This window comes from Oncorhynchus gorbuscha, linkage group LG12, assembly GCF_021184085.1.
Source record: "Oncorhynchus gorbuscha isolate QuinsamMale2020 ecotype Even-year linkage group LG12, OgorEven_v1.0, whole genome shotgun sequence".
Classification (NCBI taxonomy): domain Eukaryota; kingdom Metazoa; phylum Chordata; class Actinopteri; order Salmoniformes; family Salmonidae; genus Oncorhynchus; species Oncorhynchus gorbuscha.
The window spans coordinates 11,755,081-11,771,175 of NC_060184.1; the positions used below are offsets into that span (position 1 = coordinate 11,755,081).

Sequence of the window (16,095 nt, forward strand, 5' to 3'; positions counted from 1 at the left end):
TCTTGGCCAGGTCGCAGTTGTAAATTAAAACTTGTTCTCAATTAGCCTCCCTGGTTAAATAAAGGTGAAATAGAACTGTGCACACTTTGGAGAGGTGTGTGGCCACATGGAGACAGAGTAAAGCGTTTTTGTTTGGTTTGGCCTTCGGCTGATCTTGCTCACAACAAGTTGAGTAGCCAAAGTCTACACCCATTCGTCTGTGATTAGTCAACAGTACTACACCTAGTAAGGAGTGGGAGCATTAATTGTTTGTTGTCATTCTACAAGAGAGAACTAGTTTTCACATTTTTTCACTTGAGAAATGCTGCACCAAATATCTTAGCTAGATGTAAAATTGCGCGACAAAGACCTCCTCAGCAGAAACGTCAAAATAAATGACAGATTTCTTGATTTATCTTGACTATATTTATTCTGACTATTTTGAGGAAGTGTTTCTAGCTATTTTGTCTCTATGGTGGCTCAAATGTGACAAACAAAACAATTGAAAGCATTTGAGAAAATGAAAAGGAGTGCACCATGAAAATATTGTCTTATTTACATTGTGTAATTTTTGATGGTCCCCGGAGATAGGCTAATTGGGCTAACTCGTCCCACCTTCTAAAACGTCATCGTACAACTGTCTAATAATATGTTCTAACTTGTAATTGTATGGTTTTGGTCCATTCCTTTCCAGATTGTGTCAGCTGTACAGTACTGCCATCAGAAACACATTGTACACAGAGACCTGAAGGTAATGAAGGCTTTATTACACACACACACACACACACACACACACACACACACACACACACACACACACACACACACACACACACACACACACACACACACACACACACACACACACACACACACACACACACACACACACACACACACACACACACACACACACACACACACACACACACACACACACACACACACACACACACACACGGGACACCCACATCAAACCACATACCCAAAACAAACTAATCTTCGAATTCAGTCATGGCCATTAGCATTTCTTAATGAACCAAATCGAAAATGAGGTCGAATCAGGAAGTGCAGTGTCACGCCTTGGTCATTGTATTTTGTGTTTTCGTTATATATTTGGTCTGGCCAGGGTGTGACATGGGGTTTTGTTGTTGTATTTCGTATTGGGGTTTTTGTATTATTGGGATTGTGAATGATTAGGGGTGTGTCTAGTTAGGCTTGGCTGCCTGAGGCTATTCCCAATCAGGTCAGGTGAGTCAGGTGATTCTTGTTGTCTTGGATTGGGAACCGTATTTAGGCAGCCTGAGTTTCGCTTTGTATTTCGTGGGTGATTGTTCCTGTCTCTGTGTTGTGGTCACCAGATAGGCTGTAATAGTTTCACGGTCCGTTTTGTTGTTTTTTGTATTTAGTATTCAAGTATTTCATGTACGCGTTTCTTTCATTAAAGTCATGAGTAACCAACACGCTGCATTTCGGTCCGACTCTCTTTTTTCAACAGACGAACGTCGTTACATGCAGTCACCCTTTAAAAGCTGTACATTTTATTTATGAGCTGTATCGAGACAAGCATACTATCTGTCACCTTGATAAAACATTTTTTTTTATCACACGTTGGTTTATATTCAGAGGATACAGTATGCTTGACTTCATATTGGAGCAGCCTTGCTCACTGGACACACAAAGGTGGCCAGGTCGCAATTGTAAATGAGAACTTGTTCTCAACTTGCCTACCTGGTTAAATAAAGGTGAAATACATAAATACATTAAAAAAAAAAAAAAAAAAAAGAAAACTCAACATTTGTTTTGCCAGAGGTGTGGACCATTAAATTAACGTCTCATGTACACTCCTATATAGAAGGGAAAGAGAGGGTAGTATGTGTCAGCCAACATTTCCATGCTGCTTTTGGAAATCAAAAACTCGGCATTTAGAGAAAAGGCTGCTGTCTTTTTTCCTTGAAAGCAACCCACGTTAACTTCCATATGCACATCTAACTGCTCCAACGACCACAGTGGCAGAGATGTACTCCATTCCAACCCCCTGTGAGGAAACGTAAACAGCAACATTAATACAACAAAAAAATGGTTATTTCTTTGGCCAGTCCATTTTCAAGAATGTGTATCTTAAAACTTAACTGTAGTGAATCCTCTAACTTTTCGGATGTACCTAGCAAGTGAAAATCAGTCAAGAGTGTTTTTTGGATGTGATGAATGGTAGTGCAATCTCTCTGAGATAAGAAAAGCAATTTGTAGCATTAGCGGTTTGATACCATGGGTTTCACGGGCCTTTTTGGAAAACTTCAGAAATGCATACTTCCTTCCTACCTTCCTTGAAGTAATCAGAGATCTGAATTGGTTGGATTGGTGAAAGTAATTGGGTGGTAACCTTTCTTACACATATCCAATCGCTTATAGATCTGTTCTTACCTCGAGGAATCATGGAAGGAAGGGTGCATTTTACAGTAATCGAACAGGGCCCTAGAAGCTAGCGTATTTAGACGATATCATACAGTAGAGTGTACATTTGAGCAATTAGCAGACAGACTGTGGCTGGATCCTGTCGGACTAATTATAAAAACAGCAGGACTTCGTGTATGCGGCATGTGCGTTCTCTTCTCTGGTCCCATATGCAAATGCTTCCAGGTGCTTGGGCAAATTGATCAGCGAGATAATTTCAAATGTCTGATATGCTATCATAGAGAGATAATGTTGTTTGATGTAGATAGGATGCTTGTCCATGATATGGATGTGACACAAAGTATAAATTATACTCTTAGGCCAAAATGTAATCAATTGCAAATAAAGGAAATCACACTGATGGTTCGCTCAGAATGTTTCTTCTGTATCAGAAGTGAAAAATAAGTAAATCACTTTGATTCCCACAGTCTACTAGAAACAAGAGGATTAAGATCCTTTATTGACACGTATGAATCAATGCAAACTGTAATACTATACATTTCCTTTCTTTTTACTTTTTTTTACAAATTATTAGAAAACTATACAGTATAAAACCAAAGACAATAGGAAAAAGGGTTTATATATTAAAGATCTTACATTACCTGGTCAACACATCTCAGAAATGTGTTTGTTTGGCAAAAAAAAAAATTCAAACTGAATACCAAGGCATGTTACGAAAATGATAAGATTGATCTCATGCAGCAACTTCTAAAAAGGGCCTGAGAATTCTTCCATGGTAGGACTTTTGTCTTCTTTTGAAGAGTATATTTTCATTAGATGGTTTCCACCTCTTAACCGAGGTCATTTAACACGGACGTACAGTATATGTTTACAAGGGAAGGAAAACACTTGAAACAGCAAGAGGTAACTTTGACTTCTTGACAGTCCAGAGGGAAATGAAAATGCATCTATGCCCTTTCTGGCCCAATGCATCTATGCCCTATCTGGCCCAATGCATCTATGCCCTATCTGGCCCAATGCATCTATGCCCTATCTGGCCCAATGCATCTATGCCCTATCTGGCCCAATGCATCTATGCCCTATCTGGCCCAATGAGCCCATTGATACGACTCTAGAGAAGTTCTCAGAGACGACATACTAACATAGGGCTTGCAGGAAGACCAAATAACCATTTGAGATAAACAAACATTCAGCATTTAGGACAAAAAGCAACAGTGCAACATCTATATAGTGAATAACCCAGCATTGTGGTATTTATTAGACTCACTGCACATTGGTGGGTGAAAAGGGGTTGGAATGCATAGTCAGAACTAGTTTCCTCATATCATTGGCTGTTGGCAGGTCATCCTTTTGGCTTCTCACCTCTAACCCTTACGGAGGCAGACATCACATTGTGCTTCCTTCACATAGCCACTTGATTTCAACAAGTTTAGACATACATTTCAAACCTCATTCATATTTTGTGAGTTCATTCACAAGGATACCCATGGGAAATGCCTCAGCTAGAGTTGGGTCAATTCCATCACCAATCCAGCCCCGAAATTGACCTGTTATGAAGTGAAATGTTTGATAAATGTATATATTTTATGAAAAGGGTAGCTTTCAAAAAAATACAATATGTTAATACCCCAACACTGCAAGCAGGTAGAAATGAGTGAAATTTTGTCCAGAATCCGGTACAGATTTTCAACATTGTTCTTTTTAACACACTGCAGAACTGGGCATTGAATCAAGTCTTGGGCACTTAAATGGCAACTGGCTGACTTACGAGCTGCCACCGGTCAAAATTAGTTAAACGCCACAAGGTCAAAGACTTCTGCAAAGACCTTTGGGAATGTTTCTCTCTCTCTTTCTCTCTCTCTCTCTCTCTCTCTGCAGATCAGAATCTCGCAAGATGATGGTAACTATAAGAGACAATGCCATTCCGTATGGACTGTACATTTTTCTGCACAACTGACTGCAAACTGAGCTTATAAACAACCGCAAGTCAGTTTTGAGCTCAAATCAATCCTGACAGCCTTCTACTAGCGCAGACATTCGGAACGGATACAAACGTTTGCGTAACATTTGTCCTTACTCAAAGGAAACTCATTGGCCAACAGAACTTCTCACTACTGGCGGTGAAGGCTGTAAAACATTTTTGAACACAAAGAAAGGCAAAGGTTCGGGTATGCAATAATGATCAACTTATTGCTTTTCTCTCATTTTATTCATGGTTTGTTTTTTCATCATACCCAAAAAGATATTTTTTTTTACATACTTTGTAATCATATAAATACACTATACAACAATACAATACAAAATACAATTTTTCTCATAAGGAATACATTTAGAGTTTGCTCGGGTAAGCTGGTTTTTAAGACTAACACTGGTCAGAAAAAAATGATATTCCCTTGGAATCAGTCTGATCAAGGCACATTCTGGTGACGGTGACAAAGGTGTTCGGTCGTCCTCGGTTAGAGCTTTCCTTCCTCCCACAGGAAACGTAGAATGTTAGTCCAAAGTTCCATTTAATTGTACTCTGATAGGCCAGGCTTTCTCTACTGTACAAGTAAGCACACCTGCACCTCTGTTCCTTTATCTATTCATATGGTAACCTCTGTAATCTACACTGGTTGACTTTCACGTTAGTCCTCTTTCCCATCCGCCTTTTCTCCTGCTTTGACTCTATCATCAGTCTCTCAGGCTCTGAAGCACTTGTTTTGCTCCGTTGCCCTTTCACGTCGACTTTCTCTCACTTGCTCTCACTTTCTCACACCTCCACACCTCCTTTCTGTTGCCCCCCTTGCGTGACAGCGGTCGCCGACACCACGATGTCGAAGCAGGTCTCCATCATGACATGCGACTTGCATAGGTTGACACAGTACTCCAGTTCTCCCGTGGCCTGCTCCAAAGCATCCAGGTACTCCTGGGACTCTTTGTCCAGATCGGGGTCCACCTCAACTATGGGGGGGAGGGTGAAAAAGAGAGAAATATGGAGAGAGATTAGCATCAGCGATGAGCAGTAGCTAACACCATCAGATGTACAAGAAAAGTTCAGAAGATGTACAGAATAAAAAAAACAGATAAAAGATGGAGCCACTCTTGACATTTTGTTGACCATACATCATGTAGGTACAGGGAATTTTCATATCTGTGGTAAAAAGCTTATCCTAATGCCGTTTCACTATATTGGGTGATCCGAGGCGCAATAAGTCAGTGTTGGGGTCAAACAGAAATTCCAATTAAATTATTGAAAAAAGGGGTACTTTCAATTACTTCTGCAGAAGTATTCACCCGCTTGGCATTTTTCCTATTTTGTTGCCTTACAAACTGGAACTAAAAATGATTTTTTTGGGGGGGGTTGATATACCTAACATGCCTACCACTTTGAAGATGCAAAATAGTTTATATTGTGAAACAAACAAGAAATAAGACAAAAAAAACTGAAAACTTGAACGTGATTAACTATTCACCCCCCCCAAAGTCAATACTTTACTTTGTAGAGCCACCTTTTGCAGCATTTACAGCTGCAAGTCTCTTGGGGTATGTCTCTATAAGCTTGGCACATTTAGCCACTAGGATTTTTGCCCATTCTTCAAGGCCAAACTGCTCCAGCTCCTTCAAGTTGGATGGGTTCCGCTGGTGTACAGAAATCTTTAAGTCATACCACAGATTCTCAATTAGATTGAGGTCTGGGCTTCGCCTAGGCCATTTCAAGACATTTAAATGTTTCCCCTTAAACCGCTTAAATGTTGCAGTATGCTAAGGGTCATTGTCGTGCTGGAAGGTGAACCTCCGTCCCAGTCTCAAATCTCTGGAAGACTGGAACAGGTTTCACTCACGAAGTTCCCTGTATTTAGCACCATCCATAATTCCTTCAATTCTGACCAGTTTCCCAGTCCCTGCCAATGAAAAACATCCCCACAGCATGAGACTTCACTGTGGGGATGAGGGTTCTCGGGGTGATGGGAGGTGTTGGGTTTGCGCCAGATGCAGGGTTTTCCTTGATGGCCAAAAAGCTACATTTTTGTCTCATCTGACCAGAGTATCTCCTTCCATATGTTAGGGGAGTCTCCCATATGCCTTTTGGCGAACACCAAACGTGTTAGCTTATATATTTTTTTCTTTAAGCAAGTGCCTTTTTCTGGCCACTACTTCCGTAAAGCCCAGCTCTGTGGAGTGTACAGCTTAAAATGGTCCTATTGACAGATACTCCAGGCTCTCCGCTGTGTGTCACGGCCGTCGAATGAAGTAGACCAAAGCACAGCGTGGTAAGCGTACATATTCCTTTTTATTAGGATGACGCCGACAATAAACGCTGACAATAAACAATACAAACACAACCGTGAAACTTAAGGGCTATGTGCCACAAACAAAGTTTACTACCCACAAAAACAGGTTGGAAAAAGGGCTGCCTACGTATGGTTCCCAATCAGAGAGAACGATAGACAGCTGCCCATGATTGAGAACCATACCTGGCCAAAACAAAGAAATACAAAACATAGAAAATAGAACATAGAATGCCCACCCCACATCACACCCTGACCTAACTAAATAGATAAATAAAACGTCTCTCTAAGGTCAGGGCATAACACTGTGGAGCTTTGCCCTTAGATTACACACAGGTTGACTTTATTTAACTAATTCTGTGACTTCTGAAGGTCGTTGGTTGCACCAGATCTTATTTAGAGGCTTCATATCAAAGGGGATGAATACATATGCACGCACCACTTTTCCGTTTTTTATTTTGTAAATTTCACTTCACCAGTTTTGACTATTTTGTGTATGTCCATTACATGAAATCCAAATAAGATCAATTTCAACTCAGGTTGTAATGCAAGAAAATAGGAAAAACTCCAAGGGGGTGAATACTTTTTCAAGACACTGTTTACCTCCTATACTAACATGTTACCTACCAATATACACCAGACATGGTTAGAAAGAGAAGTTGAGAAGGAGAGATCAGAAAGGGAGAGAGATGACGAGAGAGAGAAAGATCAGAGAGAGAGAGAGAGAGAGAGATCAGAGAATGAATGAGAGAGATATAATTTATTGGAATTTACCCCAAGCCTGCTATCAGTGCATCCCATGATGCACTATAAACAAGGTCGGCTCACTATGTGATACAGTACTTCTACTAATCTCTATAACTGTGTCGCTCCACTGTGACCGCTCATCCATCGCCACACCTTTTACAGCTTTAAAAGTCATACAGGGACATGAAGATTAATGATGACATGTCTTTGACAGGGCTGGATATGCTGGTATGTCTGATGGAAGCTGCTGAAGACACACTACCCTCATAATCACAACATGAAAGGATGAAAGAATGATTTATATAGCTTGACTGCTCCCATCATGGGCTTGGACCAACCGGCGGTCCCTAAACCAATGGGAAACATCTCAGGGAAATAGGGTTTGGAGATGTAGCGGAGGGAAAATAATGCCTTATTGATTTCGAGACGCATACCGGTACACATACCACCCCCAACCCGTCTGCACACGTGAGAACACACACACAGGATTTTTGCAAAGACAAGGATTTCAAAAGTATCTTTCTCTTCCTCTATATCTGTAGTAAAGTCATGAGGTGGGTTACTTTTGAATTCAGCTACCTTAGTAAACGGTTCTTCATGTCCGCGTGAAAAGAGTGACAGGAATAGGTAAATGTGATTCCTGATTCCCTTTGGCTGTTTACTTTTGTCATGTTTTCGGGTGTAACACTAACAATATTATCTATATATTATATTATTTATATATTATATTATTTATATAAACTCAGCTAAATAAGAAACGCCCTCTCAATGTCAACTGTGATTATATTCAGCAAACTTAACATGTGCAGATATTTGTACGAACATAACAAGATTCAACAACTGAGACATACACTGAACAGGTTGCACAGACATGTGACTAACAGAAATGGAATAATGTGTCCCTGAACAAAGGGGAGGGGGTCAAAATCAAAATTAACAGTCAGTATCTGATGTGGCCACCAGCTGCATTAAGTACTGCAGTGAATCCCCTCCTCGTGGACTGCACCAGATTTGCCCGTTCTTGCTGTGAGGTGTTACTCCACTCTTCCACCAAGGCACCTGCAAGTTCCCTGACATTTCTGGGGGAAATGGCCCTAGCTCTCTCCCTCTGATTCAACAGGTCCTAGACGTGCTTAATTGGATTGAGATCCGGGCTCTTCGCTGTCCATGGCAGAACACTGACATTCCTGTCTTGCAGGAAATCATACACAGAACAAGCAGTATGGCTGGTGGCATTGTCATGCTGGAGGGTCATGTCAGGATGAGCCTGCTGGAAGGGTACCACATGAAGGAGGAGGATGTCTTCCCTGTAACGCACAGCGTTGAGATAGTTTGCAATGACAACAAGCTCAGTCCGATGATGCTGTGACACACCGCCCCAGACCTTGACGGACCCTCCACCTCCAAATCTATCCCGCTCCAGAGTACAGGCCTCGGTGTAGCGCTCGTTCCTTCGACGATAAACGCGAATCCGACAATCACCCCTGGTGAGACAAAACCGCGACTCGTAAGTGAAGAGCACTTTTTTCCAGTCCTGTCTGGTCCAGCGACGGTGGGTTTGTGCCCATAGGTGACGTTGTTGCCGGTGATGTCTGGTGAGAACCTGCCTTACAACAGGCATACTAGCCCTCAGTCCAGCCTCTCTCAGCCTATTAGGGACTGTCTGAGCACTGATGGAGGGATTGTGAGTTTTTTGGTGTAACTCGGGCAGTTGTTGTTGCCATCCTGTACTTGTCACGCAGGTGTGATCTTCAGATGTACCGATCCTGTGCAGGTGTTGTTACACGTGGTCTGCCACTGCGAGGACGATCAGCTGTCCGTCCTGTCTCCCTGTAGTGCTGTCTTAGGTATCTCACAGTACGGACGTTGCAATTTATTGCCCTGGCCACATCTGCAATCCTCATGTCCCCTTGCAGCATGCCTAAGGCACGTTCACGCAGATCAGCACGGACCATCGGCATCTTTCTTTTGGTGTTTTTCAGAGAAAGAAAGGCCTTTTAAGTGTCCTAAGTTTTCATAACTGTGACCTTAATTGCCTACCGTCTGTAAGCTTAACGACCGTTCCACAGGTGCATGTTCATTAATTGTTTATAGGTCATTGAACAAGCATGGGAAACAGTGTTTAAACCCTTTATAATGAAGATCTATATGTATATGTTTATGTATGTGAATGTACAGTTGAAGTCCGAAGTTTACATACACCTTAGCCAAATACATTTAAACTCAGTATTTCACAATTCCTGACATTTAATCCGAGTAATATTCCCTGTTTTAGGTCAGTTAGGATCACCACTTTATTTTAAGAATGTGACATTTCAGAATAATAGCAGAGAGAATAATTTATTTCAGCTTTTATTTATTTCATCACATTCCCAGTGGGTCAGAAGTTTACATCCACTCAATTAGTATTTGGTAGCATTGCCTTTAAATTGTTTAAAACTTGGGTCAAATGTTTTGGATAGCCTTCCACAAGCTTTCCACAATAAGTTGGGTGAATTTTGGCCCATTCCTCCTGACAGAGCTGGTGTAACTGAGTCAGGTTTGTAGGGCTCCTTGCTCGCACACGCTTTTTCAGTTCTGCCTTGACTTTATTGTCCTTAAGCCATTTTGCCACAACTTTGGAAGTATACTTAGCATCATTGTCCATTTGGAAGACCCATTTGGAAGTATGCTTTGGGTCATTGTCCATTTGGAAGACCCATTTGGAAGTATGCTTTGGGTCATTGTCCATTTGGAAGACCCATTTGGAATTTTGCTTTGGGTCATTGTTCATTTAGAAGACCCATTTGGAAGTATGCTTTGGGTAATTGTCCATTTGGAAGACCCATTTGGAAGTTTGCTTTGGGTCATTGTTCATTTAGAAGACCCATTTGCGACCAAGCTTTAACTGATGTGTGGAGATGTTGCTTCAATATATCCACATAATTTTCCTACCTTATGATGCCATCTATTTTGTGAAGTGCACCAGTCCCTCTTGCAGCAAAAGTACCCCCACAACATGATGCTGCCACCCCCATGCTTCACGGTTGGGAAGGGTGTTCTTCGGATTGCAAGCCTCCCCCTTTTTCCTCCAAACATAACGATTGTCATTATGTCCAACAGTTCTATTGTTGTTTCATCAGACCAAAGGACATTTCTACAAAAAGTATGATTTTTGTCCCCATGTGCAGTTGCAAACCGCAGTCTGGCTTTTGTATGGCGGTTTTGGAGCTGTGGCTTCTTCCTTGATGAGTGGCCTTTCAGGTTCTGTTGATATAGGACTCATATTACTGTGGATATGGAGTTTTAAACCTGTTTTCTCCAGCATCTTCAAAAGGTCCTTTGCTGTTGTTTTGGGATTGATTTGCACTTTTCGCACCAAAGTACGTTCATCTCTAGGAGACAGAATGCGTCTCCTTCCTGAGTGGTATGACGGCTGCGTGGTCCCATGGTGTTTATACTTGCGTACTATTGTTTGTATAGATGACCGTGGTACCTTCAGGCATTTGGAAATCACTTTTTTTCCCCGAGGTCTTGGCTGATTTCTTTTGATTTTCCCATGATGTCAAGCAAAGAGGCACTGAGTTTGAAGTTAGGTCTTGAAATACATCCACAGGTACACTTCCAGTTGACTCAAATAATGTCAATTAGCCTATCAGAAGCTTTTAAAGCCATGACATAATTTTCTTGAATTTTCCAAGCTGTTTAAAGGCACAGTCAACTTAGTTTATGTAAACTTCTGACCTACTGGAATTGTGATAAAAAGTGAATTATAAATGAACTAATCTGTCTGTAAACAATTGTTGGAAAAAATACTTGTGTCATGCACAACGTACATGTCCTAACCGACTTGCCAAAACTGTAGTTTGTTAACAAGAAATTTGTGGTGGTTGAAAAACGATTTTAATGACTGCAACCTAGGTGTATGTAAACATCAGACTTCAACTGTATGTATATATATGTGTAGACGTATGAATATGTATATATATATTTTTTTAATATATTTTTTTTAAATATATATATATATACTGTATATATGTGCATGTATAAATATATATACCCCAAAAATATATGGGGGATTAGAAACGATGCAGACAATAACATTGATGGAAGCAACAATCTAGCCGCAATATTAAAGCTGATTCATCCCCTAAGAATTTATTTTTTATTATTATACCTCCAAAAAACTGTGGCCTCTTTCCCTTGCTGAAGACCTGGAGGCTTTTGGTGTGTTAAGAAGCTTCCAGAAATAGATTATAATGGATAGAGCTCAGTTAGAAAGGAAGGGATTTTCTCTGGCGAACCTTCGGCGACCTGCACCGCTCAACTGGAAATAGCCTCCTTGTTCTGCCGTTTTGTCTATTTGGGGGTTGGAGATCCACTCACTTGCCTTTAGTCTGTGTGTGAGATACTGTAAGTGCCTCCCTAAAAGTGTTTTCCCACATTGACAATGGCAGAAAATAGTTTTTATCACTTTAACAGTTTACTCTAGAAAGGAACCTAAGAGAATCCAACCCATCACAAAATAAAAAAGCTATTGGCCAATGTCACTTCGTTTGTCAATGTTAGTGTTTATGTATGCGAGCGTGGTTTCAGCTGTTGGCCCAATATGGACCACAAGTAGCGTTAACTACAAGGTCACAATGAGGTCAACCACACACATTTCCTTGACACCTGCACAATACATTTGTCCACGTTTCATTGAGTGCAATGGCACTGCTATAGGGCATAGGGAACCTTGTAGTAACTGGGGCAGATGTCATATTGAAGAGCTTGGGAGATAAGCTGCTCCTACAGTGTTGGAAGGGTTTGTTTACTATTATGTTCAAGATGTTTCTCGTGTGGCCCAACTCCAACAAAGGCTAGCACAGCCTGGAATCAGCAGATAGTTACGCAACTTTGTTGTCCGCTTACAATAGCCTCAGAGAGGCTAAATGTAGGAAAGCTGAGCGTGAGACTAAGAGAAGCAGTCATGGTTTATTCATTAGCACAAAGCTACGTTTCAAGTAACAATCATTTGTAAAGACATGAGCAAACAACAGATACACTACATGGCCAAAAGTTGAATATCTCATTCCAAAATTATGGGCATTAATATGGAATTGGTCCCCCCTTTGCTGCTATAACAGCCTCCACTCTTCTAGGAAGGCTTTCCACTAGATGTTGGACATTGCTGCAAGGACTTGCTTCCATTCAGCCATAAGAGCATTAATGAGATCGGGCACTGATTTGTTGAGCGATTAGGTTCAAATTCATCCCAAAGGTTTTCGATGGGGTTGAGGTCACGGCTCTGTGCAGGTCAGTAAAGTTATTCAACACCGATCTCAACAAACCATTTCTGTATGGACCTCACTTTGTGCACGGGGGCATTGTCATGCTGAAACAGGAAAGGGCTTTCCCCAATCTGTTACCACAAACTTGGAAGCACAGAATCATCTAGAATGTAATTGCATACTGTTGCGTTAAGATTTCCCTACACTGGAACTAAGGGGCCTAGCCCGAACCATGAAGAACAGCTCCAGACCATTATTCCTCCTCCACCATACTTTACAGTTGGCACTAAACATTCGGGCAGATAGCGTTATCCTGGCTTTCGCTAAACCCAGAATCGTCCGCCGGGCTGCCAGTGTGATTCATCACTCCAGAGAACGCATTTCCACTGCTCCAGAGTCCAATGGCAGTGAGCTTTACACCACTCCAGCCGACGCTTAGCATTGCACATGGTGATCTTAGACTTGTGTGCAGCTACTCGGCCATGGAAACCCATTTCATGAAGCTCCCGACGAACAGTTCTTGTGCTGACGTTGCTTCCAGAGGCAGTTTGGAACTCGGTAGTGAGTGTTGCAACCGAGGACAGATGATTTTTACACGCTTCAGCACTCGCCGGTCCCATTCTGTGAGCTTGTGTGGCCTACCACTTTGCGGCTGAGCTGTTGTTGCTCCTAGACATTTCCACATCACAATAAAAGCACTTATAGTTGACCGGGGCAGCTGTAGTAGGGCAGAAATTTGACGAACTGACTTGTTTGGAAAGGTGGCATCCTATGATGGTCCCAAGTTGAAAGTCACTGAGCTCTTCAGTACGGGCCATTCTACTGCCAATTTTTGTCTATGGAGATTACATGGCTGTGTGCTCAATTTTACACACCCGTCAGCAACGGGGGAGGTTGAAATATCTGACTCCACTAATTTGAAGAGGTGTCCATATCCTTTTGGCCATGTAGTGTAAAATAGAATAAAATAGCTGAATGCTGCTTTGACAACCCAGTTACAAAACAAGGTGGTACACTTTAAGCACACTTGAAATAGTACACCAGATTTCTGTAGTAAGCTACTCACACTCTCCGGTCCACTTGCCAGGGTCCAGCATCAGCCTGCTCTTGGCATCCTCCAATTCCCCACTCAACCTCTCGTGCTTGGCCCTCAGCTCCCTGATCCGCTGTTGCCTCTTCTCCAGCATCCTCAGTCTTGCGTTGAAGTACAGCAGTCCCTGTGAGAGTAAATGGTAAGGATGGATGGAGTGAGCAGAGAGACAAAAGACGAGTGGAGGAAAGGAGCTGAGTGTGCTCCCTCTGGAGAAACACTGACTTGGATGGAGGGAGGGAAGTAAACAGAGAGAGCGAGAGCGAGAGAGAGAGAGAGAGAGAGTGAGAGAGAGTGAGAGAGAGAGTGAGAGTGAGAGCGAGAGAGAGAGCAAGAGAGAGAGAAAGAGAGAGAGCGAGAGAAAGAGAGCGAGAGAGAGTGTGAGAGAGAGAGAGAGAGAGAGAGAGAGAGAGCGAGAGAGCCTCCCGTTGAGACGCCGTTTCAGACAGAGAGAGAGCAGAGAGAGAGAGAGAGAGAGCGAGAGAGAGAGAGAGAGAGAGAGAGAGAGAGAGAGAGAGAGAGAGAGAGAGAGAGAGAGAGAGAGAGAGAGAGAGAGAGAGAGAGAGGAGTATCTTTAGCCGGATGCTTCGATTAGGAGTTTGTGTGCTGTGAGGAGGCTCACACACGGGAGAGGGAGGTTCAGAGATTATTCAAAATTTAGTCAAGAGCGGCTAACCTGTGGAGATTTAGCCCCCTGTCCATTGCTGGGGTTAATTAGGATAAATAAAATTAGCATCCACGCTAATCTCTCGCTTTGCTTTAATCTCCAGGACAAACGTTGAACTCAGGGATTAGGTGTAGACATAGTCACCAGTACCAAGTTATTGAAAGGTAGAATAACAGAACAGATTATTCCTAGTTCAGGAGGAGTCTGTGATCGCAATTACCACATAAACCAGTCAAATCACTGCGATATTACAGCAAACAACAGTCCCATCACTGCATCACAAAAAGAGGGTTCGCAATTTTAACCAATCACCGCACTTTTACCACATAAAGTGGTTCAATCAAGCCCCAGGGCAACAAACATTTACCCCGTCAGCGCAAGTTTGTGCCAGATTTGGCAAAATCTTCGCAAATTGTCATGCAACATGTCAGAATTGCTGCAGCAAAATCCAGCATTTTAGCCCACAGAAAAAAAAAGCAAAAGACACCTCGAAGTCCTGGAGGAACTGTTAGTTGGAACCGTTGTTTTCATCACTACAAGCAAGGTCAATCGCTTTTGCACTATTAGCTTTGCACCAAATTTGTTTTTGGACACATTTGTGCCACAATATAATGTGTCTATTTCACAAGGCATAGCAGAATGAATTAATTCCATGCTTCATGCATCTTCCATTTTAGTACATGATCTAATAATCAAGGCACATCCATCGAGTTTAATGAACAAACCTTTTCCACATCCTGGAATGGCTGCAAGATGAGAGAGAGTGAGAGAGAGAGAGAGAGAGAGAGAGAGAGAGAGAGAGAGAGAGAGAGAGAGAGAGAGAGAGAGAGAGAGAGAGAGAGAGAGAGAGAGAAAAATACATTATTAACATTCGCTAATGCAAAGATAATACACAATCTAAATGGATGCACTTTGAAATGCAATTAATCACACACACACACACACACACACACACACACACACACACACACACACACACACACACACACACACACACACACACACACACACACACACACACACACACACACACACACACACACACACACACACACACACACACACACACACACACACACACACACACACACACACACACACACACAGTTACATGCACATTGCACATTGCACACACACACTTATAATACTTCATTTTGGAGAGCTCGGGATGACAGGCTTTAAAAGACGAATTGAAGATCATCTTTTCCTAATTGAAAATAAATCAAAGCACCATCAGGCAGAATTGATGTATTTTACCCACTACACTTTTCACTGGATGACTGGGTCCTACATTATTTGCTGGGTGACTGGATCCTACACTATTCGCTGGGTGAATGGGTCCTAAACTTTTCGCTGGGTAATTTGGTCCTAAACTATTCACTGGGTGACTGGGTCCCACTGGTGGGAATGGTTAATGACCCGTGGACATGGAGAGTGGAGAGGCCCATGAAGAGAAATCAGGCGAGGGCCCAGATAGCAGGTCCAACCTTCATCCTCCACTCCTAGTTTCCCCTCTTCCTCCTTGGGCTTACTCCCCTCCTTGTTCCTCCTCTTCCTCATTGAGCTTCCTCCACCCCTAGTTTCCCCTTTTCCTCGTTGGGCTTCCTCCACCCCTAGTTTCCCCTTTTCCTCATAGGGCTTCCTCCACTCCTAGTTTCCCCTCTTCCTCCTTGG

At 42.3% G+C, this 16,095-nt stretch overlaps 1 protein-coding gene across 5 annotated transcripts in view; it reads right to left on the bottom strand.

Moving 5' to 3' along the window:
- Nucleotides 1–2,880: 2,880 nt before the first annotated feature.
- Nucleotides 2,881–16,095, bottom strand: part of kif26aa (kinesin family member 26Aa) — a 183,739-nt gene continuing 170,524 nt past the window's right edge. For 3 of the 5 annotated variants that reach the window (XM_046291097.1, XM_046291100.1, XM_046291101.1), the window contains 3 exons: nucleotides 15,147–15,167; nucleotides 13,731–13,881; nucleotides 2,881–5,337 (listed from right to left, as the gene is read on the bottom strand). In XM_046291097.1, the coding sequence (XP_046147053.1) occupies nucleotides 5,147–5,337; nucleotides 13,731–13,881; nucleotides 15,147–15,167 (363 nt within the window). In that variant the 3' untranslated portion in view covers nucleotides 2,881–5,146. The remainder of the gene's footprint in view (nucleotides 5,338–13,730; nucleotides 13,882–15,146; nucleotides 15,168–16,095) is intronic. The other 2 variants (XM_046291098.1, XM_046291099.1) reach the window with 2 other exon arrangements.